At 37.7% G+C, this 16,222-nt stretch overlaps 1 protein-coding gene across 1 annotated transcript in view; it reads right to left on the minus strand.

The window, feature by feature from the left end:
• Positions 1-381: 381 nt before the first annotated feature.
• The window catches only part of PCDH15 (protocadherin related 15), a 1,495,046-nt gene continuing 1,479,205 nt past the window's right edge, over positions 382-16,222 (minus strand). The window contains exons 33-34 of the mRNA XM_020978669.2: positions 3,081-3,189; positions 382-1,552 (exon numbers count right to left, since the gene is read on the minus strand). Of these exons, the coding sequence (XP_020834328.1) occupies positions 656-1,552; positions 3,081-3,189 (1,006 nt within the window). The 3' untranslated portion in view covers positions 382-655. The remainder of the gene's footprint in view (positions 1,553-3,080; positions 3,190-16,222) is intronic.

The following is a 16,222-nucleotide window of genomic DNA, read 5'->3' on the forward strand; positions in this document are numbered from 1 at the left end:
AATTAGGCCTGATGTCAGGGAGTGGCAATCTCCTCCAACTTTGTACCCACGGCACTTGGGTACTGAATTTATTCATGCAAAAAATTGACTCCCAATATTTGCCACTGTCGATAATTTCTGAAATTGCCCTGGAATTTTTTAGACAATTCAATTGCTTTTGGAACTGGAAACCCAGAGTTCTCTCCTAGATCCCATTGAGCAAATACGTGTTCATTGGAAATATCAATCTTGTGAAAATAATAGACAACCATAGTATATTCTCTATTCCTAATATCATGCACTAGAATGACCTAGGTGAGATTGTGGCTACCGAAAGATTTCTGCTATCAAGTCCAATACGTCGGGCATCAGTGATAAATGTGTAATGATGTATTGCGTTTAAGTAGGTTTCCCATTGGCAAATTATGACCACTCGTGAGATTATTATTACTAAATCAAGGTCACTTATGAGATCTGTTTTGGTTTACTAATTAACTGTGACTCCCCATCACACACAATGATCAGTTTGGTTTTTGGAGTCTTTCTATTCTTACAAGTGATCAGTATCACCGCCACTGTCTGTCCTTCAGGAGTCATTGCTGAGGGCACGCAGGGCACACAGGGCACACAGCACACAAAGTCACACGTCACTGCAAACTCCACCTACTGTTCTGGTTTACAACGCTGTATTGTAACCTTCAGCTTCTTTGCCTTTTGCTGGGGGGCCCTCTGACCCCTCTGCTCCCTCTGCTCCCTCTGCTCCTGCTGCTTGGGGCCTCTGCATCCTGGGTTTCCCTGGGGGATTGGGCCGGACGTAGCCTTCAGCCCCCATCTGGCTTTCCCTACTACTCTCGCTACCAGTGGATTCCGACTCTTCGGAGCTGGCTTTGCTTCCTTCTGTCGATCTCTTACTGCCTTCGTCAGCAGCTTTCTCCTGGGCTTGCACATCTGTAACGTCTTCGGGAGCAGCCAGTTCAGCTTCTTCTTCTTCTTCTTCCGTAGGTGCTGCCTCTTCCACCTTCTGCTCTTCTTCAGACTCTTCTTCCGACGACTCCTTTCTGCGTTTCTTGGGCGCCTTGAGCAGTTCTTCAGGAGGAACGATCCTCCGGCCAACCACGATATTCTTCCTTGCCTTTTCTCCTTCTGATTCTGTAGATTCGGACTCTCCTGACTCAGGGGTGGAGCTCTCCTCCGCTTCTGAGGGGGTCTCTGACTCCGACTCCTCTTCCGAAGTTGTGCTCTCATAAGTGCTCCACTCGGATTCATCACTGTAGTCACTGTACTGGCTAGATTCCTCACTGGACTCCTCTGATTCCACGGTACTCTCAGTGGCTTCCTCCTCCAGTGTCAGCGTCAGGTAATCTCTGTCTTCTACTCCGAGAGCCCTCCGGCGTTCTTCATCTTCTGCCAGCTCACGGACTTTCTTAAATATCATGGGGAATATCTTAGCTTTCTTCCACGTGACACGGGCAGTCTCAGCTGCCGTTGGTCCCTCAATGATCACAGGGACCTCCAGCTGTGCCTCCATGGGAGGCTCTCTAACTTCTGGTATTTTAGGTTTCTTTGGCCTTTCCTGAAAATTATGAAAATGGGATTTGTGATTGGGTTGATGGTTAAGATAAGAACTTGTCCCACACAAGTTAAGGAGGAAAAGATCCAAGCGGTGATGTGTTCACCCAAGAACCTGTTTCTAGAGAAGGAAAGTCAAATAAGATTATATCTTGCCCTGTGCTGAGTTTAAAGCAGTCTTTAATCTGTGTGATGGAATATTTGGGCCGTTTGAGGAAGCCTATGGATACCCTTTCAGAATAATAATGGAAACAAACGCTAAATTATACTTAGAAGTTAATGGGGAAAAAAAGAAGTGTTTCTCCCCAACTGACTTCATGGACCCCTTGAATTCTATTCCTGGACTCTAAGTTTAGAAACCCTGCTTCAGAGAGTGGTTAGGAAAGTAGGTGCTCCTGGTTGGTAACACAGATCCCTGCATTAACCTCCGTGGGTCTCACTTTCCTCATTTGTGGAAATGAGGAAGCAGTATTAGATGACCTGTGGGGTCTCTTACCAGCTTTGGAGTTATGATACTAAGAAATTCAAAAGAGGGAATACAATCATAATTGCTTCTCAGAATATTTGTTCTTCAGTTCGGATCTGACTGAAATTATAGAAATTTTAAATTATCACCCTAAACAATAACAACAACAACGACAGTAACAACTGGATGAGTTAAGGTTCTTGGAATAACTAAATAACGTGATCTGTCTGCATTAGACAGGACTAGATTTATTCAGCAAACTGTGATCAAATCTGTGAGATTCTAATCATCTCAGAAGTATCACAGTATCAGCTAGAAATCAAACTAAATGATATTAGAGGATAATTATTTAGCGATTGTAAAATAAGCCCTTCAAGGACAATCATTGCCTTGGCTTTGTCTTTACTGTTCTCAGTGCCCAGCATGGTGCCTGGATCTTAGTAGCAGGTTAAAAATATTTGTCATATTCGTTGGTCAGCTAATAACCATGTAGTAGATTCATGTGCCAGGCACCATGCCAACTGCTAGGGAGACAAAGAAAGGCAAAAGACAGTCTTTGCCCTCAAAGAGCTCATAGTCTATTTGATGAAGAATCATTTAAATTTTGCATAACACAGCCAAGTATTACAGTTTCTTTGGGCATAAAAAATTAAGATATTCCTTTAACAAAAAAAGGTAGGAGGACATACTAGATACATAATAGACAAAAACTGAGCCAGGAAAGCCTAGTTCCACATTCTGCCTTTGATTCATACTGGCTTTTTGATCCTGGCCAAGTCATTTGACTTCTCAGCAGGCCACTCTGTGAGATAGTAAGCTGAGGAGAAGGTGCTGATCTGCTTTGCTAGAACTTTCCTTATCTGGGAATTCCTTTGTACTAATGATATCTCTGGTTCAGTCCCTATCCTGATTCCATTAATGCAGGATCTTAGGAAGAAGGAAACCTAGCTGAGAATAGCATCTGACTACGGGAACACAACAAGATCTCCTGAGGTCAAAGAGGATGAAAAGGCATGCTCTTGTCCTGCAAGATTCAGCCCCCCAAAAGCAAAGGCAGTAGGCCTACCTCCTCCTCTGGGTAATACTCTTCCTCAGCTTCTCCCGCCACTTCGCCATACTCCTCACCAGCAGGTGGCAGCAGCCGCCGCCGACTTCCGTACTGGGGCATTTCATACCTGTAATAGAAATCTACAACTTTAAGCATCTTTTGCATCTTCTTGATCTGGCATCACTGATATCTGCATTCCTTCTGCTTTCCAAACTCTCAAAGGCCAGCACATGCTGGTATGGGAGTGTTCAGGGATGATTACACAGATGGTCAGTTTCAAAACTTTATTTTGGGGAAAACTGGAAGGACGAGAGAACTTCCAATGAGCCCAAATGCTGCCCACAGATTAGGCTTTTTTGAAAGCTCAATGGACTCGTGCTTACCATCCCACAGTTTCCATTTGCACTGATGCTTGTACTCGTGGGGTGATATGGCTCTGTTTTGAGAAGTGACTTACCAGAGAATGGTGAATTGGGGAAGGTAGGAACAGCTGTTTTTTAAAATACTTTCCATTCATTTCTAGAATACATTTCCTACTTTGTATAATTCTTATTTATTAATTTTCTGTTTGTGTTGTATAGTTACGTGTTTCCTTTTTCCATCAGAATGTATATTCTTTAAGAGCAAGAGTTTTCTTCTTTTATCTCAGGGTCTATCACTGTGCTTGGCATAGAGCAGGCACTTAAAGTACTTGCTGATTGATGATTAACTCTGATTACGTATTAAATATCTCACACAAAAGATAAGTGGTGAATTCAGGAATTAAATAAAAATGTGTGATGTCTATTCCCCTCTTCTAATCATTTGTTCTTATTTCTTTTTCCAAGTACTAGAGAATAACTGATTAGAAAAATTGAAAAGACTTTTAGATATAGGAAGTCATCCTCAAAGAAGGATTTGGTGATATGACATTTTTCATGGTGGATACAAATGGTTACCATCATGTAGCTTCCTTAACTTAAGCATGAAAAAAGGAGTTTGCACAAAAAAAAATTCTGTATCTAGGTACAGACTATAAAAATCTGATTTACACTCGGCCAGAATCAATTCCTGATACCATTCCAGATAATTCTGCTATTCAAATAGAGAACTCACACACACACACACACACACACACACACACACTATATATGTATGTGTGTGTGTGTGTGTGTGTATGTATGTATATATTAAAATAAAAACAATTCTTCAATCACATTTCTGGGAAAGGTACCATTTACGTGGATAGAAACTGTTGATGTTTCTTAAAACACTGTTGCAAAAACTCTGCTGGTTTTCAAGCACAATTAAAAATACATACATTACATTCTGTTCAACAAAAATTCTTCATATAAAGTAAATTAGGATTAATTGAGACTTCTAACAAAAATAAAGAATCTTCTTTGGGAAGACAACACAAATTTCTCACCATGTCCCATTCCTAATCTTTTGATTATTGATCTAAAGGACAAAAATTAATTTTCTTTGGTGAATGTTTATTATTTAACTATATTCTTCATGTAAATACCTATCCTAAGAATGAGCCCAAGGCAAAATGTTATATCAGATAAAGTTAAAATCATACTCTGTTTTTATCAATCAGCCTCATGGGACTTATCCTTTCTCTTTCCTTTTCTGATGCTGCTGCAACAGCAAATCTAAGGCAAATGATCTGGTATCAACTATTCACACATCAAGGTGAATTTTAGTGTTCCTTCTAATGTTATCTCTGCTAAATGCTCTTCACATTATGTTCTGTATTTTAAGCCTTACTGCTAATTATGAACTAAATAAATGCTTCTTTCTCTTGTTAAAGGGGTTTTAATGTTCAATGAGAAAAAGGGGAGGGAAGAAAAGACATAAATCATGGATCCGTGGCAGTTCTTAGGTTTCTCAAAATATTCCATGTAGGAAGCTTCCTGTTGTATGTATGTAGAAAGTTGGTCTTTGTCCTAATACATTTCTTTCTTGCCAGAAATATTTAAAAACTTGAAACTTTCTTGAGACTAGCACCTACTCATCTTCCGATGTTACTTCTTCTTTCCTTTGAATTTTCCTTCAAAGTGAGGAGTAGAGGGTGTTAAACATGGTGTTAAAGGTTAAATGAATAATTAGGCAGTGTTTGCATCTTTTAGCTATGGAGCAAGATAAAGGAGGAGTTCAGGTATGGGAGGCAGGGAGAGGTACCAGCTCGAAGTTCTTCCAGCTAAGGGAATTCTTCTGTCTCTGAGACAAGGGATTCACCAGGTGGTGTTAATTCAGTTAATTTATTTATGAATTAGTCAAGTAAACAACTCTCTTTGCCACAAATCAATCCCAGACTTGAGATTCTATAGATATTTCCCAGTTTAGCAGTGATAAGAAGTGGGAAACATTTTCTGCTAAACATGGGATGATGAAGAGAGTTGGACACAGTGTTGTGACCTAGTTTTAAGACTTTGAGTCGGAAGGATTTCGAGGAATGCCAAGGCTGAAGATTTTTGCTCTCTCCTCCCCCAGTGCTTTACAGCAGAAAACTCCCTCCCAGATCCTCCACTAAAGCCTTTCTCTGATTCTTCATCATGGAATGGAGTTATCTTTGGGTTCTCAAAGGCTTTGCTGCTGTAGGGGTCTACCAACTGGAAATTTATTCATTTTCCCATTCAACTCTGAGTCTTGACAACAGGGACTGTTTTTGCAGTTTTCACTGTGTTCCCACTGCTTAGTGCATATAGCGGGTGATTAAAAAAGGTTTGTTTTTATTGATGGAAAGTTGGAACTAGGGATATTGCTGTCTTCTACTTCACTGTACCCATATCTTAACACCAATTGCCTTCTGTTCTTTAAGAGCTTAATATTTATAGATTGATTGATTACTATTGCTATCACTGCTTCAGGAAAGGGTATGCCAATTATTATATTTATGGATCAACTCACCATCTCTGGCCACCACTCCTTCATGTAGGTGTATAGTGCCCCCCCATTCCTTTTTATTTCTGTATTTCTGTCTGTCTCTCTCTCTTCCTCTCTCTTGTGCCAATGATTTTCATTGATTCCTATAATCATCAGAAGGCTGGATTCAGGGCAATTTTTGTTTTGTTTTATTTGCCATACAAACTCTGAATGATGACATGCTAGGCCACAGAACAGTTATGTCATCTGCATCCATGGAATGGGTACCCACACTGGCAAATATTAGAAATTCTTGAAGCATTGAATTATTCCCAAGAAGCCATCAGAACTCATTATTAATGCCTTTATTTTCCATGGAAAGGCAGGTATTGAAAATGAAATAATTCCCTTAGCATCGTTTGATATAAAGTTATGAAACCAGGAAATGTTATCTATAGAGACCTGGCTGTACTTATGGTAACTGGTCTTTGAGTCATACGAACTTTCTTCTGACAGTGTCCTGGTTCTTGAAGAGGTGAAGACAATATATGTCCAATCTATTTCTCAGAGAGCATACTTTTTAAAACCCCAGACGTCCTAGAAATGTGAGTGATAGCATGATGTATTTTTAAAATCAATAAATATTAAATTTAGAGTCTAAAGGCCTGGGTTTGCATCCTTAATCAAACACTTGCTGACTACATGACTTCATGAAAATCACTCACCCTCGCTGAGCTTCAGTTTTTTCATCTGAACTATGGGTGGGAATTATGATAAGTACTTTAATTTCTAGATGATTTCACTCACACAGCTGTTGTGAGGAAAATGAACTTTAAAGAGTTATAGAAATGTAAACAATGATGCAGTTGGAGTCAGGGAGCCTGGGCACCAAGTGCGGCATCTGATGCTGGCTAGTAAGGTCACCATGGCAAGCCTCTTAATGTCTGTAAGATTAAGTTTCTTCTTTCAAATATAGACAATACCTGTGGTGCATACCTCTTAGGGCTACCATGAATTTCAAGTGAGAGAACTACATAGATTTTAGTTATTCTTCCCTCCAACAAAAGCCTTTAGGAAGCCTTATAGTACAAAGCAAAAATATTGGGTAAGAACTAGGAAAGGCCCCAGAGACCATCTGGTCCTACCCCTACATTTAAAGATGAGGAATCTGGGGCAGAGAGAGTTGAAGAGATTTGTTTAAAGTTACATAGGTTTTTAGTGTCAGATTCAGGATTTGAATCTAGGCCCTGTGACTTTAAAGTCAATGTTCTTCTCATCTACAGTGATATCTCTTCTGCCTAGCTAACTGCATAATTGCAATGACTGACTAAAGAAAACCATGTCCTTACACCTCCAGACCCCACAGGACTGAATACATGGGCCAATGAAATGGAATGTTCTCATCAGTGAAAGAATTCAATTCAGCCAACTTGTCACTAAAGACAAAAGAAAGTATCCAAGAAAGATATATGCCAGGACTAGATCACAAGGTCTGAGGTCCTCCCTGTTAGTTTTAGGGGTTTTTTTTTTTTGGGTGAGGGGAGAGCATGGTGGGATGGTGACTGTGCCTCATTTATATTTGTTTTCTTGAAGCTCTGAGCCTAGGATCCTCTACAGTCACTATGGAATAAATGAGCTGAATGAATGGTCTGACTGAAAAGGAAAGTGAAGAAAAGAGGTTTTTCATGGAAAACCATCCCATTGACCTGATCTGACCCAGTCACTCAGATCTCCTTGCTTTAGGGTGGGCAATATAATAGGGTGAGAGCCATGCTGGTTTGGGAGTTGGAGTACTCTTTGTTTCATTTGTCTTTTGTGCCCCTAGTGCCTAGCACAGAGCCTGGGACATAGCATGCACTTAATGAATGCTTGCCAATTGATTAACTTGGGTTTGAATCCCAGGTCTATAAAGTGCAAACTGTGTGACCTCGAGCAAATCACTTCCATGTTCTGGGTCCTCAGTTTCTTCATTTGTACAATAAAGGAATTATCTGAGCAAAAAGCAACAGATCTGAACAGATCTAAATCTCTAATCTGATGATGTTTCCAGGCCTAGCCCTCAGTGAAACTGAAGGAGCCAATGAGTTTTCTGGCCTTAAAGTTCTCCTTTCCCCTTCTAGCCCACATCTTCATGCTTCCTTTACACTCTGCCCTTTTATGAATTTCTTAGGTAGAACTCTGATGTCTTCCAGCGGTACCAAGGTTGAAAAAAAGACAGAACAGAATTTAATTCAAAGGGAGAGAGGTGGTTTGATTTTGGAATTGAGCTGGCAGCAAGCAGTAGGATTTTCCCTGGGGTCCCTTAATTGTGCAATGCAAGGCAGGACCTCCATGTCACAGAAATCATTTTTAAGGGAAGTTGAAAAGAAACAAGGAACTGGGCACTTCTTGTCTAAGAAGAGAAGCTCTTAGCTTTTTATCCTGTCAAAGAAAATTAAAACAGAAAAAGAGTTTTAGCAAACATCTGGAGCAGGAAACATCAGTTAAGGCTGCAGAGAAACAAGAGAAACAAAAAAACATGCTGGTTTAGAACTAAGTCCTGGGCGTTCTGATATTTCTAAGCCTCCATGATTAATGTGAGAGTTCATGTAGGTAATGAATAGGATATGGATAGGGACTAACCCTGTAATTTCCCTGATATAGCAATTTCCAGATGAGGAAATTCCATCTGCCTATGAGGGCTCAGTACCTTCTCTTCCACTTAAAGTCTCAGAGACTAATCTAGATGCTAAGAGGATAGGTGACTTGCCCAGGGTCTCACAGCTAGTAGGAGCCAGAGATCTTTGTAGGTCTGAGTTCAGCTCTCAATCCACTATGCCACACTGAATAACTGAATGTGTAATGAATAACATGTTTGGCACCACCATATCTGTCATCATAGGGCCTACATTATACTGGTAGTACTTTGCATCTTCATTTTCTGATCTGATAATGTCAAGCATAGGTCAAGCAACTCCATAATTCTAATGGAGTGGGACCTCTCTCTACCAATGCAGTGTGCAGCTGTGTCCAACTACTTTTAATTTTTTGGAGAGTGATCTGAGGTTCAGGGTAATAAAGTGACTTGCCCTGGGTCATACATCTAGTAAATATCTGAGGAAGGATTTGAATACAGGTCTTCCTGCCTCCAGCTCATGTACTCTATTTACTATATCACCACACTGCCTCAGTCTAATTGGAAAGAATTTGTAAAGCCTTCTCTTTAGCTCTTGATAAAGTCCCAGCGACAAAGGAAGTTCTAAAGGCACTTGAAGTTAGATATATTCAGATTACTCCATCTCTATGCAGACTTTTCATTGACTCAATCTACTAATTTAGGAAAGTGCATGGGGAGGAAAATTGGAAAGCAAAAGATTACATAGTGATATGGCTAGGGTGAGTTTAGGGAAGCATCTGAGTGATCCATTCAAGACATGTGTCCCCATTCATTATTCTAATCCCTATTGGAAATAAGAGTGGCTGCAATACATTGGGAAATATGTCAATATAGAAAAAGTTGCTAACAAATTCTTTAGGATCTCCTGCCACAGGTAATAGTTTGTTTCTTTGGACCATAACAAACTAAGAAAACTGCACCCATAAGTCTTTACCAGCCCTTTAGAAAAAGTGATATCCAATATTGATTTTTAAATGATTATATCTTCTATGAGTTTAAACGACATTAATAGAGTTGGGTGTGTGAAAAGGGGGCTATGAAAAGGAGATGAGATAGTTCTGACTCAAAAGGAAAAGCTTTTTTTATTGTTATATATATATATATTTTTTTTTGTAAAATCATAGCATACATCCTTTGGAGGCAGCATGGTGTGGTGCAAAGACCACTGGAAGCAAATTCAGAGTTTTTAGGTCCAAATGCTGCCCCTGGGTGGCTTTGAGCAAGTGACTTTGCCTCTCTCAGGCTTCATTTCCTCATCTGTCAAGTGACTGAGCTGGGCTAGAGGACCCTAAGGTCCCTTCCTAATCTATTCCTACTCCCGTGAAGCCAGTGGCAATATCAAATCCTTTATCATCATCCAATATGAAACCCAGCAATGTGAGTTAAATCAATCTGATTTGTTGGTAGTTTAGAGGTTGGGCATTTCTAAGCCAGAACATTTTACAAGTGACACTTTGATGCATGTTATGTAACACATTGTGCCTAGCAAATAATTGGTGCTCAATACACACTTGATTAACTCGCTAAAATTATCTCCCCATTGTACAGTAAAAGGCTACTCATTGGGACTTCTTTCTGAAATAGCAAGAAAGCCTTCATGATTGATGTCCACACTTTTTAAGCAATCAATTGGCTTGCATATTTTGAAAGATCCTACTTCTTAGTGTGGTCTGTAGGTTGAGCTTGGAAATGAGGGAGAAGATCTAAATTAAATAAAGCCATTGTGTCTGAAATTGTTGTTTATCCTGGCAAGGAAAAGGATAGGGCTTGGAGACTGAATAATAGACTTGGTAGATGCTCTAACAATACTCTAATGATAGATCTGTGATCTCATTGGCCCATTGCTTCATCCAGTAACCTGGGAATCTTTTGAGATATGAAAATATTTGTACAGGAGTAAGTGCATAACTATCCCCTCCTTCAACCCCCAAATAACCTAAATTGTGAGGACTGACATGGGTGTATCACTAATGGAAATTTGGTAACCTTCTTTGGTGAGGGGAAAACATACAAGAAAGAAAGAAAGTATCTTTGTGGACGAGCTTAACCATGTTTTGTATTTTCCAGAAATAGAAGGAGAAGCCAGATAACCTTGTACGGTCCTTTCAAATTCTCTTTTTGATTCTATGAACCTCTCTTCTTTAAGAATTCCCCCAAGCTACCAGGTTCTACAAAAGACAATACATAGAATTAAAGTAAATGTGTTCATAGTTTGATAAAAAAGAGAGTAAATCAGATTTTTTTCCCCTCAGGACTTTAGGATTTTAGATCCTGAATGACTAGTCCTCAGAGATGCTCTAAGAGGATTCCTTGCACTAACTGGACATTTAGATTACGCAACCTCTCTTGTCTCACTTCTAAGATTCTATGATTCAAAAGAGAGGAAAAATTGGTAGCAACGGTACAAAATGACAAGAAGAAACATAATCTGTGGCAGTTCCAGTTCCATGTTATTCATTGACAAGAAAATATATTAAATAAGCAACTTGACATATTAGCAGGAAGGCCTAGTGTTTTTGTATTACCTAAATAAGCTCTAATTGCCTCATGCAGGCGGACCTTACCTCTGATGCATAGTATCACCTTCAAGAAAGAAACAACCAAATAGAAATCAACCATCCTTAATATTGCTGATTAAATAGCACAATAGTTCACTCTGGGCCTTATTAATATGTCAAGGCAAGACACATTTTGCAAGCAGTGTTACTAGCAAAAAGAGGCATTTCATCTTTTCCCTAAAACTTCAGGGCTCTTTGGTTGACTTTTTAAAATAACAGTAATAGAGAAATACACAGAAAATATAGCACATACAACACAGTGTGAGCTTCGGTACCTTTGATAATCTTTGTCTTTCTTCAGGGCAATGGATGTTTATTCTCTCATGGTCAGTTTTAAGTACTTGCAAATAACCACATTGCCTCTATTTTCATTATGGAATGGCTTTGGGGGTCACAGAGGAAAAATTGTGAAATAGATTTTTTTTGTACTTTAGAAAAGTGGGAGAGTTTTAGGATTAAAACATATTACCATAGTATTTCCAGACTATTTTTCCTAATAAAAAAATTACATAATTCTAAAAACAGCACACACATATATATGCACTTGCAGACATATACACATACACGCACACATATACACGTGTGTACATATTCACACACATGCACATGCACATATATGTGTGCATGGATACCATGTGCATATCTCTATGTGTATACACACATACCTACAGACATATATAACATTCATATATTGTATATATATGCATAAATGCATGTATGTATATATACACACATATACATACAGATAGATATATCTATATATCTATCTGTATGTATATACACACATATACATACAGATATATAGATATATCTATATATCTATCTATATCTATAACTATCTACATCTATCTATCTATCTATCTATCTATCTATCTATCTATCTATCTATCTATCACCTCCCAGTGCTAGCTTCAGGATTAATTGCCACATAAAGCATTTCTTGATACAGAAAAGCTTAACTTTTAATATTATATAAAGCTTAAACAACCTCCCACACAGCAGGCCAGGGGAACCTTTTAATTACATTTGACAAAACCAAACCAAACAAAAAAAAATGGCATGGTGGACTGCTTTCAATCCTTCATGTAACCATCTGTAAAGCTTCACCATTAATATTCTACACACAGAGTTGATTAAAAGAGTTAAATGATCACAGTTGTCCATGTGATAGGAAAGTAATGAACAACCAAAATGAAGATTTATTGCAAGAAGATGATGTGTGACTTTCCAAAGCATACTTGAGTTACATCACATTTGGGTTCATTTATCCCTCTTGGCAATCGTGGTGGAAACAGAAAGTTCAGAGGCTTGAGAAAGACAAGCAAGCCCATTCATCTTAATTGCTTTAGAGTGGTCACGACAGTGTAGATTAAAACTGTTAGCAAAAATGCTCGCTTAATGTTATCATCAATGCCATTTAGTATTGGAAACTGACACACAGTACATATTGCTGACTACTCACACAACTTTGCCAATATTTATAGGGATCACAAACTCTTTAAAGACTTCAGCAACATAGACACTGTCTCCCTACACTCCAGTTGTCTCTTTTAAATGAGAGCTCCCCCAAAAAAGTTTGTGAGGGGAATAATTGTGCCTCCATAAAGCAATTTTTTAAAAAAAAGAACCTCACTGGGTTTGTTTGGTGAAATAGACAAAACCAGGTCTTTTCATTTCCAAGAAAATTGTGACACAACCATCTCTTATTGGTAATCATTTTCATGAAAAATTCAATATGTAAGGGAAGCATATATCTTCAGTATATGTACATGATTTTATTTTTTAAGTATCATTTTATTGCTTCTTTTCAAGAAATCAAAAAATATATTCAGCTGAAACAAATGTGAAGTAGATAAAAGGAAGAAATTTTTGAATGCTCTAGGTATTTTCCACATGATTTATTTACTTTCAGCTGAAGCTTCCATAAAAACCCTGAATGCATTATAGTCATTTCTGATTCAATCTCTTTTAAATTTGCAAATTATTTATTTTTCATGGTGTCTGTTAATAATAGTCCACTTTTAGGATGGGGCATAGATACATAATCACCAAAACATGCTCTCTGAAATCTAATAAGAATTACATCACTATGAAGTAATTTAGAAAATCTGAAATTAGATATAAAGACACATTCTTTGTTTACTTCATCAAGAGATTCATTTCTTAATTTTAAGTTGCTTTGCTCAGGTATTTAATGGACATGTACTGGCCTAATATATGGAGTGACCTAATAGAGTGATGAAATGGATAATGTAGACTTTTTGGTGATGATGTATAGCTTTTTAAAATAAAAAAAAAATAGTCAACAAAAATGCACTGGAATAGATTGAACTACAGGGCCTTGGGATTCTCCATCTTTCAGCATAAAGAGTGTTTTCTTTTTTTTTAATTTGTTTTCTCTTTAAAGACCAACTATAAAAATAAAAAAGGAAAAAAATACTTTCAGTGGAAAAAGAAATAAATGATAAAATAAATATGTATATTATTTATGGGTATTATTTATGTGCATTTGCTAACTCCATGAAAAATGGCAATATGGTAATTTGAGGCAGATCACAAAAATTTAAAAAAAATATCTTTTTTTTTTGTATTTCACATAATTCTTGCTAAGGATTAACATAAAAATAGTAAAAAGAAAACTAATGGAGGGGCAAATGATTTCATTGTTAAGAGAATACTGTTTTAGCTTGGGATGGTTCAGATGCTTTTTCTCAAAAGGCTTATACAGTTATGAAAAAAAAAATGCCTTATATGAATCTTCCAAAGAGCAAACACTGTCATGCATATGAAAAGCTGGCAACAAAAATGCCAACTGAAGTTTTTCCATGGAAGAGAGAGAAAGAGAAAAACAAGTGAACAAAAAGTAATGTGTAACAATCCAAATTTGTACCTGAAGATTTTGGCTAAAACTAATTTGAGGTAGATGATGAATGGAAATGTTTATAAGACTGTTCAGTTTGTCATTTTATGACCAACAGTCTGGTTGGGCAGCGTTCAGGAATAGAGAATAGTAAGAGAAATTTGAGGAAAATTACATGAATTGATATAGAGTAAAATAAACAGAACCAAGAGACTAGTTAGGCTGATACCACAATAATGTAGAGGGACACTTTTAATGACTTCAGAACTCTGATCAATGCAGTGAGTACTGAATTCAGACAACTAACTGTGACCCATCCCTGCTACCTCTTGGAAGTCAGGAGATAGATTTGAGGTGGAGAATGAAATATAAATTTTCAGACTTGGCCAAAGTGTTCATTCTTACCCATACTTTGTTACAAAGAGCTCTGAAGATGGGAGCAAATCATGGGGAAGTGACAGAGGTGGGGGGAAAAAAAGAAAGAAAAGAAGCTAAAAATAATGCAAAAATACACAGGAGAAAGCCAAAAGAAGTGCAGAAGGGGGCATAGAAAGACACTGGACAATTTTATTATTAACTTTTACAATTTCATTTGTGCTTCAAAAATGACAACGCAAAGAGAAGTCCACAATCTCACATACAACCTTCCCCCCCCCCCTTCTTGGTGAATTTGTGTCTATTGATGGTAGTTAAGTTCATAATAGGAAAATATTTCTTTTTTTATAAAAATGGCATACATGATGGAAGATGCATATAGTACGTGCTTCATTAAAAAACTGACTGAATGAATAATTAAATGGACTTTAGAAGAGAATTGTGTTTTTTCACTTATTTTCTACAAATAGTAGTTATGGTCTGTCAGCGAAACTCTTTACAAAATTCCAAATATTGTTTCCTATCCTCTCCATAAAGTGGCCAGCCTCCATGTAGGGGAGTGTTGGAGCCAATTTGTACTGGCTGTCAAGAGCTAATTGTTAAATCTTGGCAGTTGTGGGTGTTTATATCTTGGAAATCAAATACTGGGAACCAGGGCTTGATTTATTATTTTGTTAATTGCCCAGACTTAAGAAAATGGTAACATTTCCTGTTAAAATTAAAACTGTGCCTTGCATTCTGGAGTCCGGTTATTACACAATGCCCAACACATCTTTGCCTCCGGGCTGTCTCCCATGTCTGGAATGTATTTCCTCTTCACCTACAGCTCTGAGAATTTTTAGCTTTCTTTAGGGCTCAGTTCAGGCTCCCCATAGGAAGTCTCTCAAGATCCCTCTTCTTCTCAGTATTGTCTCCCTTAGGCAATCAAGTATGGGGCTATCTGTTTACGTCTGATAATCCCCCCAACCATTAAAATGTGAACAACTTGAGAGCAGAGAACCTTTTCCCTTTCTTTTTCAATCCTCAGCACCTAGCACAGTACCTAGAATATAATTTTAAAAATGATTTTAAAGAAATGCTTATTGAATAGGAGTGGAGCTGTATTTATTAAACAATTGAACATATTTGGAACTCTGACACCTGTCAAATGCCTTTATGGTCACAATTTGGCTTATGATTACTTATTTGGCTTAAAATCTAGGCCCATAAAAACAACAATATCATGAGAAAAAGAGGACTGCAAATGTCTAAGAAGAACTGAGTTCATTTACAATTTTAGGACCTAAAATGGAAGACAGAAACTTCTTTCAGATGTTTTGGATTTAATGTCAATGTTTGTCAGTGTTTGAATGGAAGAACAAAGCATTGTATGAAAATAGATTTGTCATTTTTCTAAATATGGCAATGTGGGGAAATCAAAGAAAAATCAAGAAAATGTTCAGTCATATTGCACATAGTTCTTAATATTGACATTAAAATGTGAACACCATGAGAAAGAGAGAGAAGTCCCCAAGATAGTTTATCATTTTGCAGTCCAAAACATTTGGAAAGAGCACAGTATTTGAGTCAGAAACCCTGAGTTAGAATCCTGGCTCTGTCATGTAACTACTCATATGATGCTGATTAAGTCTCTCAATTTCTCAGGGCCTCATTTTCCTTATTTGTAAAATGAAGGGATTGGATCTCAAAAACTGCTTCCAGTTCTAAAATTCTGTGATAAATTATATTTTCAGCACCTCATTTTAAATTGTATTGTTTAAAATAGGATCAGATCCATATTTCTATAAAGAATCTGATTGAGCTAGGCTTGAGCACCTCAGAATTTCCCCCCAATGTACTGTTCATTTTAGAGGACAAGCTA

This window comes from Phascolarctos cinereus, unplaced genomic scaffold, assembly GCF_003287225.1.
Source record: "Phascolarctos cinereus isolate Bilbo 61053 unplaced genomic scaffold, phaCin_HiC Scaffold_3;HRSCAF=262, whole genome shotgun sequence".
Classification (NCBI taxonomy): domain Eukaryota; kingdom Metazoa; phylum Chordata; class Mammalia; order Diprotodontia; family Phascolarctidae; genus Phascolarctos; species Phascolarctos cinereus.